This window comes from Lepidothrix coronata, unplaced genomic scaffold (genome assembly GCF_001604755.1).
Source record: "Lepidothrix coronata isolate B3197 unplaced genomic scaffold, Lepidothrix_coronata-1.0 Scaffold9, whole genome shotgun sequence".
Classification (NCBI taxonomy): Eukaryota; Metazoa; Chordata; class Aves; order Passeriformes; family Pipridae; genus Lepidothrix; species Lepidothrix coronata.
In genome coordinates, this window is record NW_016690189.1 from 5,596,189 (window position 1) to 5,618,879 (window position 22,691).

Consider the following 22,691-nt stretch of genomic DNA (forward strand, 5'->3'; position numbering starts at 1 on the left):
ACAAGAAAAAATATTTTTCAACCTCTATCACTCTTCTGCACTATGCTTATTGAAAAAAGTTACTGAATAAAAAGCAGATCCTACAAATCTGTCTTTGACTACAGAGGAGTCTGCACATTTTAAGTGAGCCCTCTTACTACATGATTCTTTGAAGAATCATATCTTGAGTGTTCAATTGCTGTTCAATGGACAAAAAGGGAAGGGAAGCTTTGAGAAGGGAAGTACAAAATGATGTCCTAAAAATATGATTAAATACCCTGTCCACTCTGAGTTTACCAGTTCATAGTCTCTCATTCGTTTCAAAGTCTCAACAAGCTCTTTGTCCTTTTCTCTAGCATCTGCTTCTGCTAATTCTGCTGATTTCTCAGCCTCCGCAGTTCTCTCTTCCAGTCTTTTTAACTTTTCTTGCATATCCTCACTATGATTCTGCTGAGCAAGAGATGAGTGACCTGGAAAGAAAATTTCTGGTATGTTTACAATTCAACTAGGAATTCTATCTGCCATTAAGCAAGACAGAAACACTTCAGAAAACATTAAAAAGGACATCTTCATTTTCTGCTCTTTTTAATTAGAGAATTACAAGAGACTACATATGAGAGGTTGGTTTTGTTTCCCCTCATTAGTCCTTCAAACAATATTTATCATAAGTAAGTGTACACAAGGGACATCAGAATTTATTCTGAATTGCATGCTATTACTTATTTTCAATTCCTGATGGAGCTGAGATTTTATGTTATGCTCTAACTTTTACAGACCAGGTATAGTTTTATTACCCACAAAACCCACTGAGGTAGTGTGGATAACTTCTTCATGAAAGTTTATTAACAGAAAATTAAGAAAAAAATTAAAGACTAAAATTACTCAAATACTGCAATTATTTTTTTTCTGTATTTCTTGAGAATAAAGAATGCACAATAAATTTGTGGTTTCTTATTTTCCTTTCCATAGACATTAATATAAAATAGTCATGTTACCTTTATCTTTTTGGAGATCATTTTTTAATTTCTCAATAACGAATGCATTTTTTTCCATTTCTTTGGTATACTGTTCAACTTGCTCAGTAAGCAGTCTTATCTGAGCATCCCGCTCTTGCACACCCTACACATGAAAAAACAAAAAACTCCATTAGAGGATCCTTCTTTACTGAGAGGCAAACTACCAATACAGAACACCACACAGTAAATGAAGAAATTACATGTAGCTAATACAAAGCAATTTGTAGAACATCAAATATACTATACTTACAACAGAGAGTTCAGATATTATCTAGAAGTTTGGTATATAAATGCAAAGCAGGAAAAATAAAAGAAAAAGTAAAAATAAAGCAATCAAACACACAGAAAAAAAAAGCACTTTAGAATAACAATTTTAAATGGCAACAGTACTTTCAGATTTTGTCAATGTTAGATGAAAAGTTTCAGATGATACATGTCCCTTCCTGCTTCCTCGCAAACAACTGCCTTTGGGAACTGAGAGATACAAGTTCAAGCTTATAAGGACTAACGATCAACCATACATGACACCTGAATTGCAGACTGCCTGTCAGCAAGTAATCTAATTTTTAAACATTCATCACACATTGTTTCGCCTGCATATACATTAATAAGTACATACAGACTGTGAAAGTGACTTCTATTCATATTACACCATTTCCGTGCTTGTACGTGAACTTCAGAAACAACAAAGAAAGCTTAATGTTATTTTTTTCTGTCATGAATAAAAAAAGTGGAGAAAGATAAAAAAGAGACTTGAAAAAAGTTACAGGCAGTAACAATAATGAAAATGTAAAAATCTCAAGATTGTTGTCCTTTTTTTATACTAATGTTCTGAAAAAGAAAATCTAAAGCTTTCTTAGAGGACAAATAACCACATTTCAAATCCAAAGGTACAGAGTTTAGGAAAGTTGTAAGGAGCTAAACACAGTCTTTTAGAGTATAAACATACATTGAATGACAGCAAGCTCAGTTCATTTGACTAAAAACACAGAGCAGTGCCTTGATTTAATTTTTAAGTGTCTGCTTATAAAACATGCTTATTTCCACAAAACAGTTCAGAATGTCATGCTAATGATGGTCACCCAAAAAAGCAACCTCTACAACCATCTAGTCAGCTAAACCCAAACTCTACAACTGCTTATCCAGGTTACTTTCAGCTGCCTTCCTCTTCTGGTTTGTAATTTACGCTTCTTTCTCTTGAGAAGCTATCTTTGGAAGACTGAATAAATATATCTCACCGCATCGTTCAGTCTACAAGCACCCAAAATGTAACACAAATGTCATTAGACATTTTTTTAAAAAACTTAAAACAAGGAAGGAAATTATCCTGGAATCATAGGGTGTGCTATCCATAATTAATATTACAAGGTTCCTAATGGGCCACATTATTTTGGGGTTTTATATGGTTTTCAAGACAGTGAGGACTTTCAGAATCACAAAGAACTATGTAATTTTGCACGAATGTGAGAGATATTCATATTCAGCTAGCTCTATCATAGACTGAACCACAGATTCAATAGTATGCATCAGATCACAGTATCACACAATACTCTGAGTTGGAAGGAACCCACAAGGATCATCGAGTCCAACTCTTAAGTAAATGGCCCATACACATCAAGCCCACAACCTTGGTGTTATTAGCACCATGTTCTAATCAACTGAGCTAATCTCAGGATGTGAGACAAATGAACACAGAAAATTAAGCAATAGGTAAGACTCTTCCTTAACTAGCAAATTTAGGACAGAAACCAAGCTGTAACTTAATCACAGTTAAAAAAAGATAAATATGAAAGTAACAGAAGCGACTACCAAGAGTTCAGTTCATACATACATACATAACGAGAACTTTCCTTTGTAGATTGCCTTTTAAGCTAACTCTGCAGTGGAATGAATTGAGCTGTCCCATAATTCTCAAACACAAATAATGCATATTTTGATATTTGAAAACTATGAAAGACTAAATATATGTTTGGTATTTGCATGTTTAGTGAATGGTGATTTCTGTGTGCAATTTCTCACATGGACTGTACCTGCTGAAGGGCCAGTATGCTGTTTCTGTCGACATCAAGTTGAACTATTTTCATTTTCTCTTCTAAGTTAAACAACATTTGCTGATACTCTAGGATTTCATCATCTTTTGAAGCTAAGATTTTCTGAAAAGAAGATAAAATACCATTAGAACCCTTGAATTAATTCCTAAAAATCATAAAGAAAAGTATTAAAAAATACCTTCCATTCTTCAACTTTTTCATTTACAGCCGCCATAAGTGGATCGTCTTCCTCATTCTTTGCTTTCAGCTGGTCTGAAAGGTCCTGAACCTAGACGTGACATTTGGGTGAACATTGTATCAGAAATGTTTGGGCTTAACCACTGTATGTGTACAAATGCACTAAATCGAGCACATAAAATTTAACAGATTAGCATTACAGCAGCAAGGGAATGACTCTTAAGAACAGTGTATGACACATTGTGTAAAAAAAATTTTTGTGATCTTTTGTGTTTTAAAATCTGCATCAGATTCAAGGATCGCACTACTTTTAAAAAGCATTATTTCAGAGGAGTGGGTGTTTTTAACTGGATGGATTGACTGTTATTTTAAGTTAAGCTAAAATATGAAAATACAGTATAAATCTAAAACAAATACATTAAATAATGAGTCAGCTCTTACTTGAAATTTGTACTGATCTTTCTCTTTTCGTAACTGATCCATAATAATATCAGACTGTTGCACAATTAGTTTCATTTTGTTATATTCATCAGTCATCTTCTCCATTTCTTGCACTGATTCCTCAAGATTTTTCCTCATTTCTTGGTTTTGAATGTCTAACTTCTCATTAGCTTCAGTCAAATTCTGAAAAATTAAAGAAAAAGCTGCTTTTAGAAAGTGCCCATCTTAATATCTGAATGAGAACTTGAAAGTCTTACTTGAAATTAGTACAGAAGAGAGGATTTCACCTCTAGGTCATCAATTTCAACAAATCCTAACAGCAAATAAAAGACACATCTCCCCTTGTCAGTGACTGCATTACCTCTGCCAGATTCGTAGGTGCAGAGTATATACATGATAGAACCCAACTACTTTATGAATTCCCTTATTCCATGTGACTCAATCTGTAAATTGACATAGTGTCATGAAAAACACTACTGTCAGTAAAAGTCTAATAGATACATAGATACTCAATAGCATGCATAGATTTTTACCTGAATTTCATCCAAATACTGGACAAGCTCAGAGCTTCTTTTGGACAACTGTGATCTGTAATCAGAGTCCTCTCCTCTTCGTAATGGAATTGTTTCTTTTTGAGAATCTATTTGCCTCTGATAGTCAACTACATCCTGACGTAATTGTTCAGTCTGCATAAAAAGTAATCCAAACTTAATGTTATTTCTACAAGTTGAAGACAAAGTCATTGCAAGCTAACACAAAGAGCTAAGACATTCAAAACCCATCCAAATTCCTATAGTCTGCTTTTAAAAAAACTTAGAAGCCTCACCTTTCTCTTTATGCGCTTTTTCTTCATATTAAAAAGGAGAAAACAAGACCAAGAGAACAAAGCATGAAAAATATTAGAAACCAGCTTTGCTTTAGGAAGACTAAATATTAATTGACATAGAGACAAAATAAAACGGCTTTCTATATACCTGTGCATGCATGTGCACACATACACACACATGCAAAGGGGTATTTTGACAAATGATTCAAAAGTTTTTACCCCAGGACAATAATTAGACAAACGTACTTAGCAACAGTATTTAAGAAAAATACTAAAAATTCAAAACATGAAATCCAAATTAATGCACAGTAGGACTATGCAAATTCAAATGTAGACACCTCCTAACCTCAATTAACTAAGTTTCATTGGAGTACATATAGTACATATTTACTAAATTTAGTTAAATTTCTTTTTGTACCAGTAACCAGGAAATGTCCTAAAACAGAATTAAACATCATGCCACACCAAAAATTATAAATATAGAAAGATAGCAATATATCTATAAATAAAGTTAAAAATACAGTAAATTGGCAACAATTTTTTGCTAACCTCTCTCCTGAATCTGATGTTTTCATTTTCGGCATCTTCCATTCGAAGAGCAAGCTACAAGAAGATGGAAAACCTTTACATGCATCATTAAACACTACAAAGAACTCCAGAAACAAAAAAGAAAATTAATCACAGCAGTTCTATTTCATCAATGTTTTCTTCTTAATTACAGAGGCTCTTTTCAGAACATCAATTTTACAAAATATTTGACAGAACCGCTTTTAGAGATGTTAAGCTGAAGTCCTTATTACCTGTTCATTCACTTTCTTCTCTTTTTCCAGTTCTTCTTCTAGATCTGCTAACTGTCTCTCTTTTTGTTCTAATTGTTTTTGCAGTTGGCGCATCTCATCACGCAAAAAACGAGTATCGCGACCAGCAGCAGATCTTTGTGCCTTCTTATGAGCATTAAAGTAACATTATAAATACAGAACAGATATTCAAAACAGAAAAAAAAAATTAAAAAACAAAGCAGATGGTAAGACTACAATAAATGGGATTTATTCAAGTATATAAAATACAAGTAATTACTCACACAAGACCAGTGAATATTAAAAACCCATTAATAGAATTTGCTAAAGTGTAGGGCTATTTCATCTCTTTACAAGATTAAAATACTAGTCTAAAAAAACTCTTTTAAAAACCTCACCAAAGAGCACTCTATAAACTAACAAAATTTTAAAACATACCTCTAATTCATTCTGAAGTTTCATCATCTTTGTTTTAAAATTATTTTCTGTTAAAATAGAACAGATATAGTGAATTACTCAACAAGGCAGAAAGCACATAAAACAACAATGGTTAACCTCAATCTTTAAAAATTTGGCTTCATTGAAGAAATTGACTTCAGAGCAGTTGGTATTTTGTCCAGTTCCCTAAACTTAAAGAAAAAGCCACCAAAAAAAACCCACAAAACCCCAAAACAACCAAAAAATCAAACCAAACCAAACCAAAACCCACAAAAAACCAATGACAACAACAATACTAAAAAATACATTTAACAAATCATTTAGGAACAGCATATTAAAGCTTGTTTACCACATTTGGCTTGCTCTTCCCCAGCTTTTTCAACTTCTTCTAGTGCCAGTTCTACCTCTTGAGTCTTCATCTGAGAAAAGTACAGTAAGCAAAAATATTTACTATTAACATACATTAGGATTGTTCTGTACATCTCATGTTTAAAATGACGACAATATTTACAAAAGAACATAGACTTTCTTTAAACAAATCAAATTACTCCCATTTTTCCTTATGAGGACAATTTAGGAGTTCAGAGTATCTTCTTTAGTAATTCATTCTATAGGGACACCCAAACGTTCAAAACATTTATACTGCGGAGAATTAAAGGCAGTAAAACAGCCTCTCTAAAACCAATGTGCTACCCTATGCTGCTGTTATTTCTTCCTTTCGGTACATTTATGAATAAATACAAGAATGTATGACAGATTTATAGGATCAGTTTTAGAATGGTGGTGTTTCTTCATGCATGGTGATAATTTTATTTGCTCTAAAACTTCAATGTCTCACAAAAAGTTCTATTAAATTAAAATCATTACAAATAACTTACAACATCTAACCAATTTTTGAGAAATTTGTTTGCATTTTCCATCTATATAACTACGTTAGTCCAATTTACTTCACTTCCCACTACTAAATGCCTACAGCCACATGCAGGTACTTTGGTGCTAGCACACATTTAGCATATAAATTATCTTAGAGTAACCAGTGTTCTCAGAATAAAAAAAGAATAATGCTTTCATTTAAACAAAAAAATAAACAAATGCATCTGCAGAATTGTAGTAATTGAGGATTAACACAAACCTTCAATAGAGACTGAGTAATTTTAAAAAGATGTATCAGTTTTTCTGGAGTTTCAGTTTTTAAGTCTTTCCCATCAACCTAACGAAAGAGACAACAGTGTTTTTATACTAATATCTATGAAATCCACAAAATAAATCTTTCAGGTATGTGAAGGACCAGAGACAATTTAGGGAAGAACATATAACAAACCCTTATGTTCTCTTCTTCTCTTAAGTACCTTGGACATGGTCTCCAGCAATCTGTCTGCTAGTTCCTCTTGATGAGGCAGACTATCTGGATCCACTTTCATAAGCTTCTTCCAATCTAAAATAGGTGCCATATTGAATTCACGATTTTTTTCCTAAAACAAAAATAAAAATAACAGTTATCAAGTATTATCAGTGCCAGTCAATTTCAGGTCAAATGATTAAATGGAGGCTGGCCACTGAACCACACAAGATGATTCTATTAATTGTATCTATTTGTAACACTGATTTAACACTTTGTTCACATTTTGAACTACTGCAAACTAGGAGGTCGTAGTAAAACCTTTTTTCTTTAAGTTAAAAATTACACCATGCATACTCAATGAATTTTTGACACTAACAGTGAAGATCAGGACATCTGTGAAACCCATATTTTAACTTTAATATCGTTGTTTTCTTCCCCATCTAGCAATGTAGTATTTTTATGCTAATGAACAAACACAACTGGATGCCCCTTGAACCAGCCCTTGTAGGATAAACATCTCCTTACAGTCACAAAAATCGCTATTTCTAATATTTAAAACACAACCAACACCTTCTTTAAGCTTGATACTGTGAGCACCCATTTCTTGACACTAATTTATAAGATATTAAACTCTTTCAGTTAAATATCGGGGGGATGATTAGAATACTTGAATTGACATAGGACATGAATCTACCTGGAAACTGACAAAAATCTGATCCGAAAGTGGTGGAAAGTTTTGTTCTACTGTTTACCTACTGCTTGTTGTGGGTCACGGTGACTTCTCACATGCCTAAAAGCCAATACAGTGTCTGAAAAAGGCAGAAGAGATTGAATATCTTGGATTATTCTATCCTCTGGAGCTATCTCTAGCCTTTATGATCAGTATTTCAAACAGTAAATTCTGCCAAATTTTAAACAGAGCGTTTTTAAGCTACTTATTCCCCTAAATTATTAACATGGTATAAATGCTCAAGAAATAATTTTCAATTATGAAAGAAATAAAACTAACTAGAATAATAAATTATTCAAAAAACTAATGTCAGAGCATTCTCTTCTATAGGAAAAAATTAAGCTCAATCAGTAGCTCCAACAATGCTCTACACTGAGCATGATATTTTGAGATCTCTTCCGTCATGTACCCTGTTCATTGTTCAGCAGTTGAAAGACTCAACAACTGAAAACTTCTCCCTTAATAAAAGTGACATTTTTATTACTGGTATTACTTTGCCAAAAAACATGCCTAATCATTCTGAAAAGAAGAGCTGTAGGACCTTGAAATCCAGCTGTATGCTTAAGGGATGATAAAAATCAACCTTTCCTCATCTTTTCTCAATATGTGAACTAGTCAAGAGCTCTCCAATATTAACTATATTTCTTCAATGTTTGCTAAACATAAAACATGCATTATATATAATCCATGACTTCATAAGGATGACATCATATATAGATTTTTGCTTTTCTGCATTGTTGTAGGTGGCAAAGGATAATACCAGAAGAATATTGATCTTGGCACTTCTTCAGTTAATTGAATACTACTTGATTTCAATAACACACTTGTTTAATGATCAGAGTTTTTAAACACAGTCATTTTTTCTTAAATAATGAGATGTAGGGCTTACAAGTATGAAATGGCCAATAATCAAAACTATTCTGAAAGCAAATATACAACCTTACTACTGTCAATCCTTTCCTACCTTCCATCTTCCGAATATCTTTTTTTCTTAACTTACAAAATAATATCTGAAGAAAATGTCAGAAAATTTTATCCAAAAGGAGACATATCTGTACATAAACAAAATAATCCAACTTGTTGGGAGACCATAGGAAGGTGGGGGGGGCACAACCTATGCATACAATATGTTCTACAGTATGTACATACTTAAGGACAACAAGAGAAAATTTATTTAATTGAAGAGTTTTCCATCATAAAATTTAACTCATCCCTTGCCTTCAGTTAAACCTGCGGCTTTAGTGGACAGATGATCTGTGTGATGAGACACTGAGATCAGGGGTCTACAAAACGAGTGAAATAGATATGCATGTGACATTAGTTATCACAAGCCTTTCTTGACTTACTCAAGGAATCAAACATACATAAAACGGGTAGTTGTTGCAAAGTGCAGCACGGGCAGATAGAAAAGATCTGGTGAGTGTGTTCAAGTATGATCAGACCAACAATTCCCATGCTGCCTAAAGGAAACCACGTAAAGAGGTGGCTAAGCTGACATGATGATACCTTATCAACACAGTGAAATCAAGCACCAGTAGGCACAGCTGTTCTTTTTCTGCATAGGCGTGTATAATGGCCAGCACAGAGTCATGTACACTCGAGCAAGACTGAATACCAAGAAGCATCATAGACACAAGGCTAGCTCTGTATTTATTTACTATGGGCATCTCAGATTAAGCTACTCCTGGACTTTCAAATTGCACTACCTGGCCTAGCTCTCTGAAGCACGAGATCTTAATTGCAAAACCCCAACCAAAAGAGGATCTTTTGCAGGGTTCCAGTTTTCTCCCAACTGGTATATATCCCAGCCCCAGCAATGATACACTGACAGCCCGCGATCCCTCCAAGATGCTGCCGAGAGACACTTCTGCCTCCTTTTCATCCAACTCTGATGAACTAACAAGTTGCGTTATTTTCGGCCGCCTTCACCACGAGACACAGCTGAGGCATCAGCCGAGCGCAGCCCCAGCGGGATGCGCCTTTCCCGGGCTCCGCACTGGGACGCTGCCCAGGCCCCGCGGCCGCCCCCGCCTCCCCCGGCCCGGCTGCCCGCGGCGCTCCCGGGGCAGCGCGGGCCGCCCCTGCCGCCGGCAGGTCTGGCTCTCCTTCCCCGGAGCACCGCCCGCCCCTCGGCCTCACCGCTCCCGGGAGACGGCGGTGGCCGCTGCCAGGCGACGCAGTCAGACTCTCCCGCCAGCTCGGCTCCCGTACACCCGGGTACTCATAGGCGCAGGGAAAGTCGGCACTCCCGCAGCACCCACAGACAGGCGCCGCGGTGCCAGGCGGGCGCTCCCCGTCCCAAGGGGCGGGCAGGCAGGGCGCGATCCCGCCCGGGCGCGCCGCGCCGCTCCGCCGGGGCAAGGATGCCGAGCGCCACCCGCGCCGCCGGGCGGCTCCCCGGGACTACAGCTCCCGGCAGGCCTCGGGAGCCCCCGCCCTCCGGCCCGCGGAGGCTGTTGGGAAGGAGGCGGGCAGGGGCGGTGCGCGTGCGGCGGGGGCTCCGGCGTCGGGAGCAGCCGCGGTGCGTCCCCGCGGGCTCAGGTACGGCCTCGGGTACGGCCGGCAGCGGGCGGGCTGGGGGGCGGGCCCGCTGCAGCTGCTGCCCGCGGTCGTTTCGGTCCTCTCCCCGCTGGCCGTGCCTGCCGGGCCGCAGCGGTGCGCCCTCCGGGCCTGCGGGGCTGCGGTGCGGCTTCGGCCCCTTGAGCAGAGCACGGGCCCGCCCCGGCTCGGCCCTTCCACCGCTCAGCCCGTTCTGGCGTTGTGTGTCTCGCCCCAGGGTAGCGGGCGGCATGCTCATTCCTGCTCGGCCGCTGGAGGCCTGCGGGACTGCGCGGGTGCCTTGTGTGTAAGTGTGGAATAGCGGGGGCCCAGGAGGTGTTTATTCTGCGGAGTGAAGTAGTGCACCAGACAGGTAACATCTATAAACTGCTTGAATCCATAGGGTACTGGTGACCAGCAAGACAGTCCGAGCTTTAGTAGTGGTCTGATAGCCCCAAAAGTTTTAGTTAAATGGGTATGAAGGCATCTTTTCCAATAAACAAGGAAAGCCAGCAACCATTCGAGACGTGTTTATCTCTTTGTAGTTGTTCATTCAACAGCTGTGGAGAGCTAAAGGGGATTTTTTGGTTTGTTTTGTTTATTTTTTTTCTTAATGAAAAGGGGAAGATGATCATAATATTATCTTTGTGCTTTTGCCCTTTTTCTGGGTTATTCATTGCTTTAATTTTCTTTGCTGTTTCTTCATTAGTGTTGATATTTAATGGAGGCTGGCAAGATGGAAGATGCTTGGCGCTCCTTATAGTTATGCAACTTGTTCCAGTCACAGCATAGCTCTTAGATTAAAAGTGAAGACTTTTATACCATATCTAGAGTTGATTAATTATAGTTCCATATTGGCTACAAAAAGCAAACTGTGTAGTTAGGGAAGGGAAAGAGACTAGATTATATTTCATGAATGGGTAATGTTACTAAAATAAAATTCATTTTGGTTAAGTGTAGAACAGTTTCTTAGTAGGAGTGACTTTCATAGGTGGAACAAGTGACACACTGAGAATAATGGTGCCTTGCTACGAAATAAACTTTCAGGAAATGGATCCTCCTGTGATAGAGAAAATAATTCATTGATGTTAGGATACTTAGCTATAGGAACTTCTTTTTTATCCTCTTCATCAGGTTAACAAACTGTTAAGGCCCATATAGCTATTTAGTGTGCTCTGTTTAATGTGCTTCAGCGTTTTTTAGTGTTCTGTTACACAATCAACAGAAAACACACCATTACATATACTGGTAGTGAAACCACATCTAGGTTCTAATTGCATCTAGCAAGAAGATTGGTGCAGGAATTGGATTTGAGGTGGGCCTGGAAACTCCAAAAGTGAAAAAAGAGTAAAAAGAATGGAGATGTTAACCCCACAAAAAATAAGAAAACGCTTAAAATACAGCATGGCTTAAACCAAGTGAATTAGTTTTTCTTTTGTTCTGCATCACATCTAATCACCTGATGAACTTTGCATAAGTGCATCTTCTTTTATTTGGATTATGTGCTTGTAGTTTGGGAGCAAAAGTTATTTTATGTCCATAGATCACAGTATGACCTACTCTGATTGACAGGTGTCTGTGTTAAACTGCCGCTTTGATAACACTATGCTATTGCAAAGACCTTTGATATGAAAGATCTAATGGAGTGTTATTTAAAATACCACAAGAAATTATGTATAGACCCAGCGTACTAAATAAGGACATACTTAGCAGAGTCTGAAAGCTGTTTCCAGCTTATACCTCCCATGTAGCTTGTGATTGTTTATTCTTTGGAGTTAACAAACATGCAGTTTCTGCTGTTGCATTTCTAGAACACTGAGAGTGGTGATCCATGTTATTTCAGGGATGCTATTTTTGCATCAGTGTCCTATGAGGAGGCAAAATATTTTTTATGTAGCTACTCAAAATAGAACAGGTGTTATTGTGTTACTGTTTGAATGTAGCAAAAAAACCTCAACCCTAGAAAACCTGAAGGTATAACTTTGAAATGTGAGATTCTGTTAATGATTTAAGTTATAAAATACCTTAAAATACAAACTAGACCTGTGTGGTTTGTATTTCAGCTGATTTGTACCAGTTACATTGAACAAATTTAAGCTAAACCAGCAGCTAAATCAGCATCTTCATCTCACCAACTTTAAAGTTGTGTTATGTTTTGATGCTTGTACCAGAGTAACCTAAAATGTTCTGAGTGTTAGTTCAGCTGCTTGGTTGCCAGCAAGCTCTCCAGTCTTCCCCTTGGGAAATCTTTCATCTGGCCTGCAACATATTCTGACTTCGTATCAGAGCTGCCAGTCCTCTTCTGATTGATCCTTCAGAACCGTATGAAGAGAAGGCTGGATGGCATTGTCTCCTGGGTAGTGAAGATTACTTTGTATTAATCCCATCCCTCTTGATCTGGTAGTATTTGCAGAGGAAGGCTTTCACAATAAAGCTTTTCTTGCTATACCTTATTCTCTTCTAGGATCTCAGCAAGATGAAAGGGGAATCCAGGCATGCTTTGTATTACTTCTCCCATCTTCCCAAATACTGCTTCCCTTCTAGATCAGATTCAGACTCAATCATTTAAATCTCAACTGCCCACCTAAGTTGTTTTGCATTTGAGTTGTACGTTAGAGTGACATTTTTAAGAGAAGATAAATTTAATGGCTGTGTTGGAAAGGGACAACAGAAACAAAGTTATGATTTCTGTCATTAAACACTTGTATCAAATCAGCAGGAAAAATGTTCAATTTAGCCCAAAATAAAAATATGCAAAAGTTAGTAGGATATTTAGCAGAGCCTTAGAAGTTGAATTAAAATGCTAGTTTTAAGTGACTGCACTACTGGTTTATATATATATATATATATGTGCTGATATTCATCAGTTCAAGCCACCACCTCTTAGATGAACTTACTGCTCAATTGTTTAAAAATAAAAAAAATTAAATTTGGGAGTGGCTCTTTGTTTTCTTCCACCTTTGATGGATTTCTCTTTGAACTGTAAATACATTTTAAACAGTTCAGGACCTTCAGTGGTTAGCAAAGTTTATGTCTCTGTAGTGAATAAATTTCCAGAAATGCCTGACTATTTTTTTAGCAAACAGTCATAACACATGTTGTTATTAATGACCTTCAGGATGTGAAAAGTGCCATTACTCCCTAGAAGAAAAAATTTAAATGTATGTTTTAAGTTTCTGAAGTTAGATAGTAAGATGTGCCTTACTATCTGACTTACTTACACAAATATATTTGCTTCTGTGAGGGTCTGTTAATATAATGTGGCAGATAGCATGATTATTAACTGATAGGTAATTATGGAGTGCTAAATAGCTTTTGCATGTTTAGGGATTGCAGCTCCATTCCTACCAAAATACAGACTTCCTATTTTTTTCTAAATTGATATGGGTAGAAAATGTCTTCTGCACTCCCAAATTTCCCAACTGAGGATACTTTTAGAACATCATTATGCCTTTTTTTATTTGTGTTGGAGTTTTTCTGTGCAGACTACTGTATTTTGCAGCATGTGGTGCTGAACCATCTATAGTGTCATGGGTTTAGAAGTAGAGAAATATTTTGTTTTCCTACCTTTCTAAAAGTGCTTTGGCTTTTGGTTGTTGTTGGTTGGTTGGGTTTTTTTGTTGGTGTATTTTTTCAGTTTTGCAGGGTTTTCTTATGTCTTGTTTGTAATTCTTGGAGGAGAAGACCGGATGAATTGTTAGAGGGATCTCAAGAAGTTGGAAGAGGAAAACTATATGCCTTACAAGCCAAACTGCCTTGAGAGTTCCGATTCTCTTTGGTCCTTTCCACTTAATCTCTCTGTACAAACATGGAAACAGTGCAGTGCAAAATGCAGATTTCTGTGCCAAACAGCTTAAGAAATTTAGACCAACGATCGGGTATTTTGCACAGCTTGGGTATTTTTGACACAGTTGGCTCTCATGACTGTGCAGTTTCTGCCTCTCAAGGCTTATCTTGCTGTTTAATGTTTTCAGCTGTGTATTCCTCATGGCGTGGTCAGATATTCATCCAGTCAAACAGTGGCTCTGTGTCTGTGTACTAGACCATGAACTGGCAGTCATACAGCCTAAAGGGTGGTTAAGGTATCTGATGGGCAGCCTTAGAAGCTGTGAAAGTAGCAGGTAGGTAAGATGAAAAAATGACTTGAGGGATTGTCAGTCTGTTTACATGTGTAAGACTTTCAGTGGTTATCAAACAGTGATGCAGTTCTCCCTCGCAGCAAGTCTGTGTTAAGAAAGGAGTTGTTAGGCGGTATTTTACAAGAGTTTAACAACACATCCATCACTGGGAGTGGTGAAATACTGGCACTTGCAAGATGATACTTGGGTTGATCAACATGTCTGTTGGGTAAGAAGGGGAATGTATCCATTCAGTTGAGGAGCCCAGTCATACCAAGGCTTCAGCAGCCTCTTGCACATCTGTGATTTATGAGGTTCTCAGTCTTGTGTACTCCTTACATGGTTTCTTAGTTTCCAGCATCAAAGTGATAACAGATTAGTTGGCATGAGAAGAGTTTTGGTAGCAATTGCTGTTTTCTACTTGAGATTAATGGCAGGCATACTTTAGCCTGGCTTACCAAGTACAGATGAGCTTTTACAAGCCTCCCTCTGCTTTAGTTTTGCATTCTCAACATGTTAATGATGATTGCAGGTTTGAAGCTTGGAGTGTGGTGGTGGACCCAGCAGGAAGTAGTAGTTCTACTACAAAACATAGTTGAAGGAGCTAATAAGATTGGTTAAGCTTTTCCTTTTGATAGGAAGCAATATTTGGGAATCGGTCTTAGTTTTTTGCTAGTTGGGTAGCAGTAGCTGTTTCTGAAAAGTATTGCTAAATGATTACCACAATTTCTCTTTGATACACAAGCAGTAACTGCAAGGGCTTGATGCTTCAACTAATACAGTAAATTCATGTTGTTAATACCTCAGGTCACCAAAACCCTACTTGTTTCTTAAAGGGTGTTTCTTAAAGGGTGAATTTAAATAAACCTTAAAATTGGTTCTGTGCGGCAATGTTATCTTTTCACGGTATTTTAAAAAATAAAGGCTTGTATGTGGGAAAATCATTATATATTGATTTTAGGTGCTTTTCAGATGTCAGTGCTTTTCAGTAGAATTAGTGACCTTCAAGAAGTAGAAAGCGCACTATTCAGAAGCTGTTGCAAAAATTCTAGCAGAGAGAGAAACATCAGTTTCTTATGAAAGGGGGGGAACTAAAATACTTTAAGTTGAAGTTCAAAAGTGGACCATCTTTTCATGTATTTCTGCAGTATGATTTGTTTCCTCTTTTTTTTTTTAATAAGATATCTCTGGTTGCCAAGAAGACTGTAAATATATTCAGGTGTAATCTTGGCTTAGTGTTTTAAAGTACTCTGAGCCCATGGTAGGGTCACTGGAATTAGATGATCTTTAAGATCCCTTACAACCCAAACCATTGTATGATTCTATGAAACAGATGTAGCAACATCCTTTAACATTGTTTTGGTTTTTTTTACTAGAAAAGTAAAAAAAACCCTTCACTGCCATTATGTGAGTAATAAGGAATGGTTTGGTTTCATTCCTCTTAAATGATCTGTGTCCTGGTTTTTAGTTTAACTGCACCAGCATCTTGCTTCACATGTATTCCTTCCTGTACCACTACTCCTTTGCCCCCAGTTGTGGTAGGTGATTGACATGCTCTCAGGTCCAGGCTGCAAACCACAACCAAGGTCACCTGTTTAGATGAGATCTCTGTGGCCTGTTCGTAGAGTTTAAGAAGGGTTTGGACAATGTTCTCAGGCACATCGTGTGATTCTTGGGTTTGTTCTGTGCAGGGCCAGGAATTGGACTCAATGGTCCTTGTGGGTCCCTTCCAACCCCAGGTATTATGTGATAAATCTGCACAATTAAAAAAAAAAATCAGCAAACCAAAGGAAAAAAAATATCACCAGGATTTCAGGGTTTAGGATGGTAAAACAGACTACAGCTTCTGAAGAGCTCATCAGCTTTGATGTGTGAACCCTGATAAACATAAGGCTGGGGTTTTTATGTATTTATGGCTCTGCATTATCTGGCTAATGTTAGCTGCTCTGTGTCCCTCTGTAGTTTGGGGGAAAATATTTTTTGTTCAGTCATCTCTTCTTTTTCTCAAAATGAAGTAATTGTTTAACTCTCTGTAGCTTTTCAATATCTTTGGTCCCAACAGTTGGCAGTGATCCATGCTGTGTCAACCAGTGGTCAAAACTAATGCCTTTGACCTGTAGTTACCTTCTTATTCTTCCAAGGCAGAACAGTAATTTAAAACAACACAATACACAGTAATTTCACCTTTTGATCAGTTCACCCACATTATTTTGTAAATAATCGTAATATTGCTGATTAATAATTTCTAGGGTTTAGGAAGTTTATGCAAGATGAGAGAAAATAATGTAAGCTAAAGTTCATTTGTAGTGTCTTTTTTGTATCTATTTTTTTTAGACAGGACTCTCATGAACAGTCAGTGACACCAGAGCAATTGGCAGAGTGGAGGGAAAAAATGACCTTTTCATGAACTTCTATGAAGAATGCAAATGAGCAAGGTTTGAGCTTCAATGGTAAATTTAACTTTTTAATTATTATTAATGTCCTTTACCTGTTGAACACGTATATTTATGAACTTCTTGAAGTTTCCTGTTTGATCTTCTGATTATTTGAAATTTGTTTTTGTTTTAATTACTTCTGAAATATTTTGTAAAACAACTTTAAACCTAAACCCCATCAATAATTAACACATATGTGTCCTGTAACTTAGAATTTTGTGTCAATATTTTAAATTACTCAGGATTCTAGAGAACTTAATTTTCATAGTTCTTCAGTTTGCAGCATTTGCTTGAACTGCATAGCTGTCTGCAAAAACTACATCACAATATGTTATCAATACTTTTTTTTTTCTGTAAAACATGAAAAATAGCAGTGTATCCACCTTCTGCAAAGGCTTTTTAAGGGTGAGACTTCTTAATGAGAGTTTTTAAACACTAAATTGTGTAACATGCATGAGACTTGAGGAAAATTTTCTATCTTACTGATTTTTAGTTAAGTTTTTAAACACTAAATTGTGTAACATGCATGAGACTTGAGGAAAATTTTCTGTCTTACTGATTTTTAGTTAGATAGTGTCATTAACTTATAAAATACTGTTTTAATTTCACTTTCTTTGTCAAGTTTAGTTTCTAATTACTAAAATTACTTAAGTTTCTGTCCATGTATTTCAGCTTTTGTCCATGAAAACTCTTAGAGAAGATGGCTGATGTAAGCCTGAAGGAAGCAGCACTGATAGTTGGTGTGGTGGCAGCCTGCTACTGGAACAGTCTCTTTTGTGGCTTTGTTTTTGATGATGTTTCAGCAATTTTGGACAATAAAGATTTGCATCCTTCTACTCCATTAAAAAATCTTTTTCAAAATGACTTCTGGGGCACTCCCATGTCTGAGGTAAACTCTTTGTAAAACACTTTGAGGCTTTAGGAAATGAAAAAAACCAACACCCTTGCAGAGAGTTTTTCTACTTCTTTCCCTAATGTGATTTTAACAGAATATTTTGGATTAGACGGAATTTGGTGGTGTTAGTGTTTTGTACTATAATATCAGGAACATATGTTGCTTATATTCTTTCCCTTCGTTCACTAAAAGAACTGGTAAGAAAAGTCGTGTATATATATATATATATAAACATATATATATATTTTTCTAAAGTTGTATAGACAGCACACAGCTGCAAAATGCTGATTACTATCTAATTCCAGTATCAAAATTACACAACTCTGACCAATTTCTCTTCCCTGCAAAAGTTATATGTTGACATACGGGGGTATTTATTTCTAAATGCAGTCTGGAAGGAAAGATAACACTTAAACAAGAAAGCTTGGACTTAAAGAACAGACACTGAATCCTTTAAATTTATTTGAGTAAGTGTATCTGTGTGAAATCAGAGTTTCTGCTTTGTAGCCCATGTAGAGTGGCTGTGTTTTATCTGAAAAGCTGCATTGGCATTGAAGTTGTTGATAAGCATCATTACATGGCAAGGGCTGAAGGATTTAGATACAGTTTAAAAAGTTACACGTGGTGCCATTGCTGAGCAAATGAACAGAAATTCTCTGACAGTCATAGGTTTTCTGCCTATCAAGGTATTCCACCGTATAATATTTTCTTATGTCAATAACATACTTGTGAGATACTAATTGCTAGCTCTATGAGCAGACTTTGATACATAATTTTCATACAACCCTTTAAGAAGAGCTTCCAGATTCTTTCAGTTATTTAGTCCTGTATTCATTGAGGGTTAAGTGGGTTCCCCTAACTCTCTCAGTAAAGTTCCAAGTAGTATTTTTCAACATGTCGTTTCTCAAAAAAAATCCCTAACCATGTGTAGTAGAAAAAAGCCATCTCATTCAGTGTTGATTTTGCACTTAAAACCAACTGAAAGTCATCTTAAATTAACTAAATTAAGTCAGATTAATTTGATTGTTCATGGCTTTTAGAATACTTTTTCTTATTTTGTGGTTTTGTCTGTCTGTTCAGTTTGATTCGCCTTCCATCTGTTTTCCTCCCCATCCCACCTCCCATTTTTTTCTTAGATTTTCTTCCTTTGTTTTTTGGACAAATTCATCAAAATGTCAATAGGCTGTTTGTTAACAAATGCATTTTGGAACATGAAGGTGGTGTTATTGTAGTATTTTAAAGGGTTTTTGGATGGAGTCAGTGGCAACATACACGTATTGACTGGTAGATATATTGCAAATATGTAAATAATACATTTAGCTCAGTACACCACATTTTTATTTTATAAAATACTGATCAAAAACATGAAATTGGAGAGTAATCAAAATACTTGAATAATACATTAAAACTATGTGAAAGTAGGAAAAATAGAATTAACTTTTTCTGCTTAACATTGTAATTTTAAATCATATTTTTATTGAATTAACTAGATTTTTTTATTTTTTTTTCCTATTACCAATTGTACCTTTATTTTGAAAGTAGATAGTTGAGAACAGAGGGGGAGTCATGTATGCATAGGTTTTTAGAAAGGTATCTTGGAGTGAAAGTCACTTTGTAAGTTGGTGGTGACTGATTGATTTGTTTCTTTTCTTTTAGGAGAGGAGTCACAAATCTTACCGTCCCCTTACAGTTCTTACGTTTCGCTTAAACTACTTGTTCAGCGAATTAAATGCAGTTTCGTACCACTTTCTAAATCTGGTCTTTCATGTGGTGGTTTGCATAGTCTTCCTCAAAGTCTGTAAGCTCTTTCTGGACAACAGGAGCAGCATAGTTGCATCCTTGCTCTTTGCAGTGCACCCAATACATACGGAAGCGGTAGGTATAGCTGTGATGGGCTTAATTTGTTCAAGCTGTGTTAATTAAACTTTGTGGGATTTGTTTCTAAGTTTGTATATATGTTGTAACTCCAGAAAATGTGGTTTTACTCATACTTACTCTTCCCTTTGCAATGACTGGTGGAAGTGACAAATTTTAATGCTCAAAGTTGTTTTATATTACTTGCAGCTACTGAAAAATAAAGAAATGTTAATTTAGTTATTAAATAACTTAGGTCTCTTCTATGAACATTGGCTTTTGTGGTGATGACTACTTTAGTTTACATAGACATGTTCCAGGATGATTCATCCAGTATCCTATTTTCAAATACTCTGAATGCCTCCTAATTCATTTCCAGAATCAATAAGCACTCCCCTCTGGCTAATCACCAAGTCTCTTCTGTCTGCTTTCTTTTATGTCAATATCTCTATCTCAGTGTGACTTTCTCTGGGACTGTTGTTGCTAACGCTACATCCAACTTAGGGCCATTCTGTTTAAACCTTCCATTTTTTTAACATATATGATAGAAGGAAGAAGAAAGATGTTTCTGTCTTCTCATATTTCCTGTGGTTCTGAGGGAGTTTTTCACTGCTATGAAAAGCTTTATTTGTACAAGCTGTCTGATTATATACCTTTTAATGACCAACCAAGCTTGCAGTGCTGTGGAGTAAATGAAGTCTTGTGATTGCCATTAACTAGATTTGTTTCCGTCAGAAACACTGATAAAGCAGATTTGAGGCATTTTCTGCTGTTATTTCTGCATCACTTCAATTGGCTTTCCTCGATTCCAGTACAGAGGTTTTGCAAAGCCCTTATTCAGTCTCTTTATTTCTTACAGCATTAGCTGATTTTCAGAAAACTGAAAATGTTTGAATCTTTTGATTCTTTGGAGGTATTGTCTTTTTTCTGTGAAGAGTTTGCATCTCTCTTTTAATCAGTAACAACACAAATCCCTGTCAGTTACAATTCAGAAAACTGCATCCATGTATTTGAGCAAATCTTTATAGGAACTGAGTTGAGTTTAAAATTGGCTGCTATTCGAGCTACTAATATGTCCTTACTAGATGTTAGTGGAATGTTTAAAAATGCGAAAGTTAACCATCTAAAAATTTTTACTTGTTCCAAAGCAAAAAAAAATGTGTTTATTTCTTTAGGTTTTCTTGCTCTTTGAAAAAACGTGCTTTAAATTTCCATGTTTGGCTTTGCGTCTGTGTAATAAACGTGATAGTATCTTTACAGGAGCATTAGCAACTTGCCAGTGACTAATATTGGTGGGTCATGGCTTAGATCTGACTATGTAATTTTATCACTTTCATTCCAAATTCACTGATTCCTTATTATGCTTGAACTGTCGATTCTGTCTGAAATAACAAGTTAACACAAGTACTTTTATACTGTGCATCAGAGTTAGCAAAAAGTATTATACAAATCCTATAACACAATCTGTAACAAAAGCTACTTGTGTAAGGCAGTGTATTACATAGTTACTGTGTAAAGCCTGATATCAGCCACATGAGGGCACTGTAACACTGGGATTGGTGAAACTTGGAGGTGTGCTTGAAATATTTAGTGTGAGGTTTAAAGTGCAATTGTAGCTGAATTCCCCTGCTGTTGTACTTAACTAGTCAATGAAGAATCAGTTAGAGGGTTTTCTTCTGCCTACCCCCATCTTTTTCAATTTAAACTCTCTGCTTCTGAGAAGTAGTGCATTTTATCCTTACATATGTTTGTATTGAGAATTCTGCTTAATATGCAACCAAGAATTTGTAGAGTTGGCAGTTGAGACTTGTACAGATGAACTGGCAGTTTCCATGCATGGAAGAGAGGAGCTAATAATGAGACTTACGTTAGGGCTGGGGATTTGGGTCCTGACTGACTTACTCAGGTTTTAGTGGAAACTCCAAACCAGATCTCACTTCCACGTTTTATGTCATTTGATGGCATCTTTTGTATCTTTTATAATCGAAATTTGTCTGATTTAAATGCCTTCAAATTAATTTCCTACTTATTAGTCACCTGCACAAGAGTTTGAAACAGCAGATGCAATACATAAATATTTCAACACTTTTTGCCTATCTTAGGATAAACATATTTTTCCTGGAAAAGTTAGCAGAGCAAGATAGATAGAAATTATTTTTTTGTTTGACTTCAGGGAGTAGTAGGCTCTTGCAGTGGTAATATCTAAGTTGTGATGAAATAGGTTGAATAACAGCACTGTAGTTTCATTTGTCTTTCCAGTTTAGTGTTTCTAGCTACTTTGCTACTGTTCTGGCCAGAAGCGTGTTGATCACCTTTATAGCTACAAGATGTCAACTAACAGTGTGAATGCTGGAATTTTCTCTCATAAATCACCTTTGTATCCAAAAATAGAATCTCTTTTGTTGGCGGGGGACCCTGGAGGCACACCAGCACACTTGCTTTACTAATGATCTCCCAACTGATCTACAGATAAAGTTTTCTTTAATGTCTGTCTTAATGCTGGACAATTTTGAGATCCAGACCAGGAATCCTTGAAACATCTTAAGATATTTTGGAAACAAACACCTACATACTATTCAAAATGTTAACACAAACTCTGGTGTCTTATCAGTGTTTGTGCATGATTCGGTGACTTGTTTAGTAAACAGACAGTGCTCCAAAAAGAAGCACTACTGTGTGATTTCAGATTCAGATTTGAATGGTTATCTTTACACTGTGACCTTGGATATTGAGTTACTTTTTCATTTTATGCTGTGCTGGATCAATCATGCTTGACCAAGAATGTACCTAGCAATAAAAATTTTGAGCTGGGGCTGGACAGCAAAAAGTCAGGTTTCGACATCATCATAGTTAAAACATGAGCTATGAGGTTTCCTTAGCTGAATATGACCATCTACCTCAGGATAGCATGCCATTTTTCAGCTATCTTACTTGCAAAAGTTTGGAAGCAGTCAGAGGCATTACAGAAGAGGACAAGTGAGGAGGAACAGTAGTCCTAGAAGGTACTCTGGTAAACACAGTGGCTACTACAGTAACCATTAATATAGTGACCTG

General features: G+C 36.7%; 2 protein-coding genes across 13 annotated transcripts in view; one reads left to right on the forward strand and one right to left on the reverse strand.

Moving 5' to 3' along the window:
• Positions 1-10,015, reverse strand: part of CEP290 (centrosomal protein 290) — a 53,461-nt gene extending 43,446 nt beyond the window's left edge. For 4 of the 8 annotated variants that reach the window (XM_017804378.1, XM_017804379.1, XM_017804372.1 and 1 more), the window contains exons 1-13: positions 9,937-10,015; positions 7,075-7,197; positions 6,858-6,935; positions 6,075-6,144; positions 5,726-5,772; positions 5,291-5,434; positions 5,040-5,093; positions 4,198-4,350; positions 3,665-3,847; positions 3,225-3,314; positions 3,026-3,148; positions 975-1,098; positions 277-449 (exon numbers count right to left, since the gene is read on the reverse strand). In XM_017804378.1, coding sequence (XP_017659867.1) covers positions 277-449; positions 975-1,098; positions 3,026-3,148; positions 3,225-3,314; positions 3,665-3,847; positions 4,198-4,350; positions 5,040-5,093; positions 5,291-5,434; positions 5,726-5,772; positions 6,075-6,144; positions 6,858-6,935; positions 7,075-7,176 — 1,341 coding nt within the window. In that variant the 5' untranslated portion in view covers positions 7,177-7,197; positions 9,937-10,015. Of the gene's footprint in view, positions 1-276; positions 450-974; positions 1,099-3,025; positions 3,149-3,224; positions 3,315-3,664; positions 3,848-4,197; positions 4,351-5,039; positions 5,094-5,290; positions 5,435-5,725; positions 5,773-6,074; positions 6,145-6,857; positions 6,936-7,074; positions 7,198-7,761; positions 7,877-9,936 lie in introns of all 8 variants that reach the window. The other 4 variants (XM_017804374.1, XM_017804375.1, XM_017804376.1 and 1 more) reach the window with 4 other exon arrangements.
• A 230-nt stretch (positions 10,016-10,245) lies between these two features.
• Positions 10,246-22,691, forward strand: part of TMTC3 (transmembrane and tetratricopeptide repeat containing 3) — a 57,677-nt gene continuing 45,231 nt past the window's right edge. For 3 of the 5 annotated variants that reach the window (XR_001873059.1, XM_017804435.1, XM_017804431.1), the window contains exons 1-4: positions 10,246-10,338; positions 16,788-16,903; positions 17,561-17,777; positions 19,440-19,658. Coding sequence is in view for 4 of the 5 variants with exons in the window: in XM_017804435.1 (XP_017659924.1) it covers positions 17,589-17,777; positions 19,440-19,658 (408 nt within the window). In the remaining variant the exon portion in view is untranslated. Of the gene's footprint in view, positions 10,351-10,576; positions 10,709-16,787; positions 16,904-17,560; positions 17,778-19,439; positions 19,659-22,691 lie in introns of those variants that run through there. The other 2 variants (XM_017804434.1, XM_017804433.1) reach the window with 2 other exon arrangements.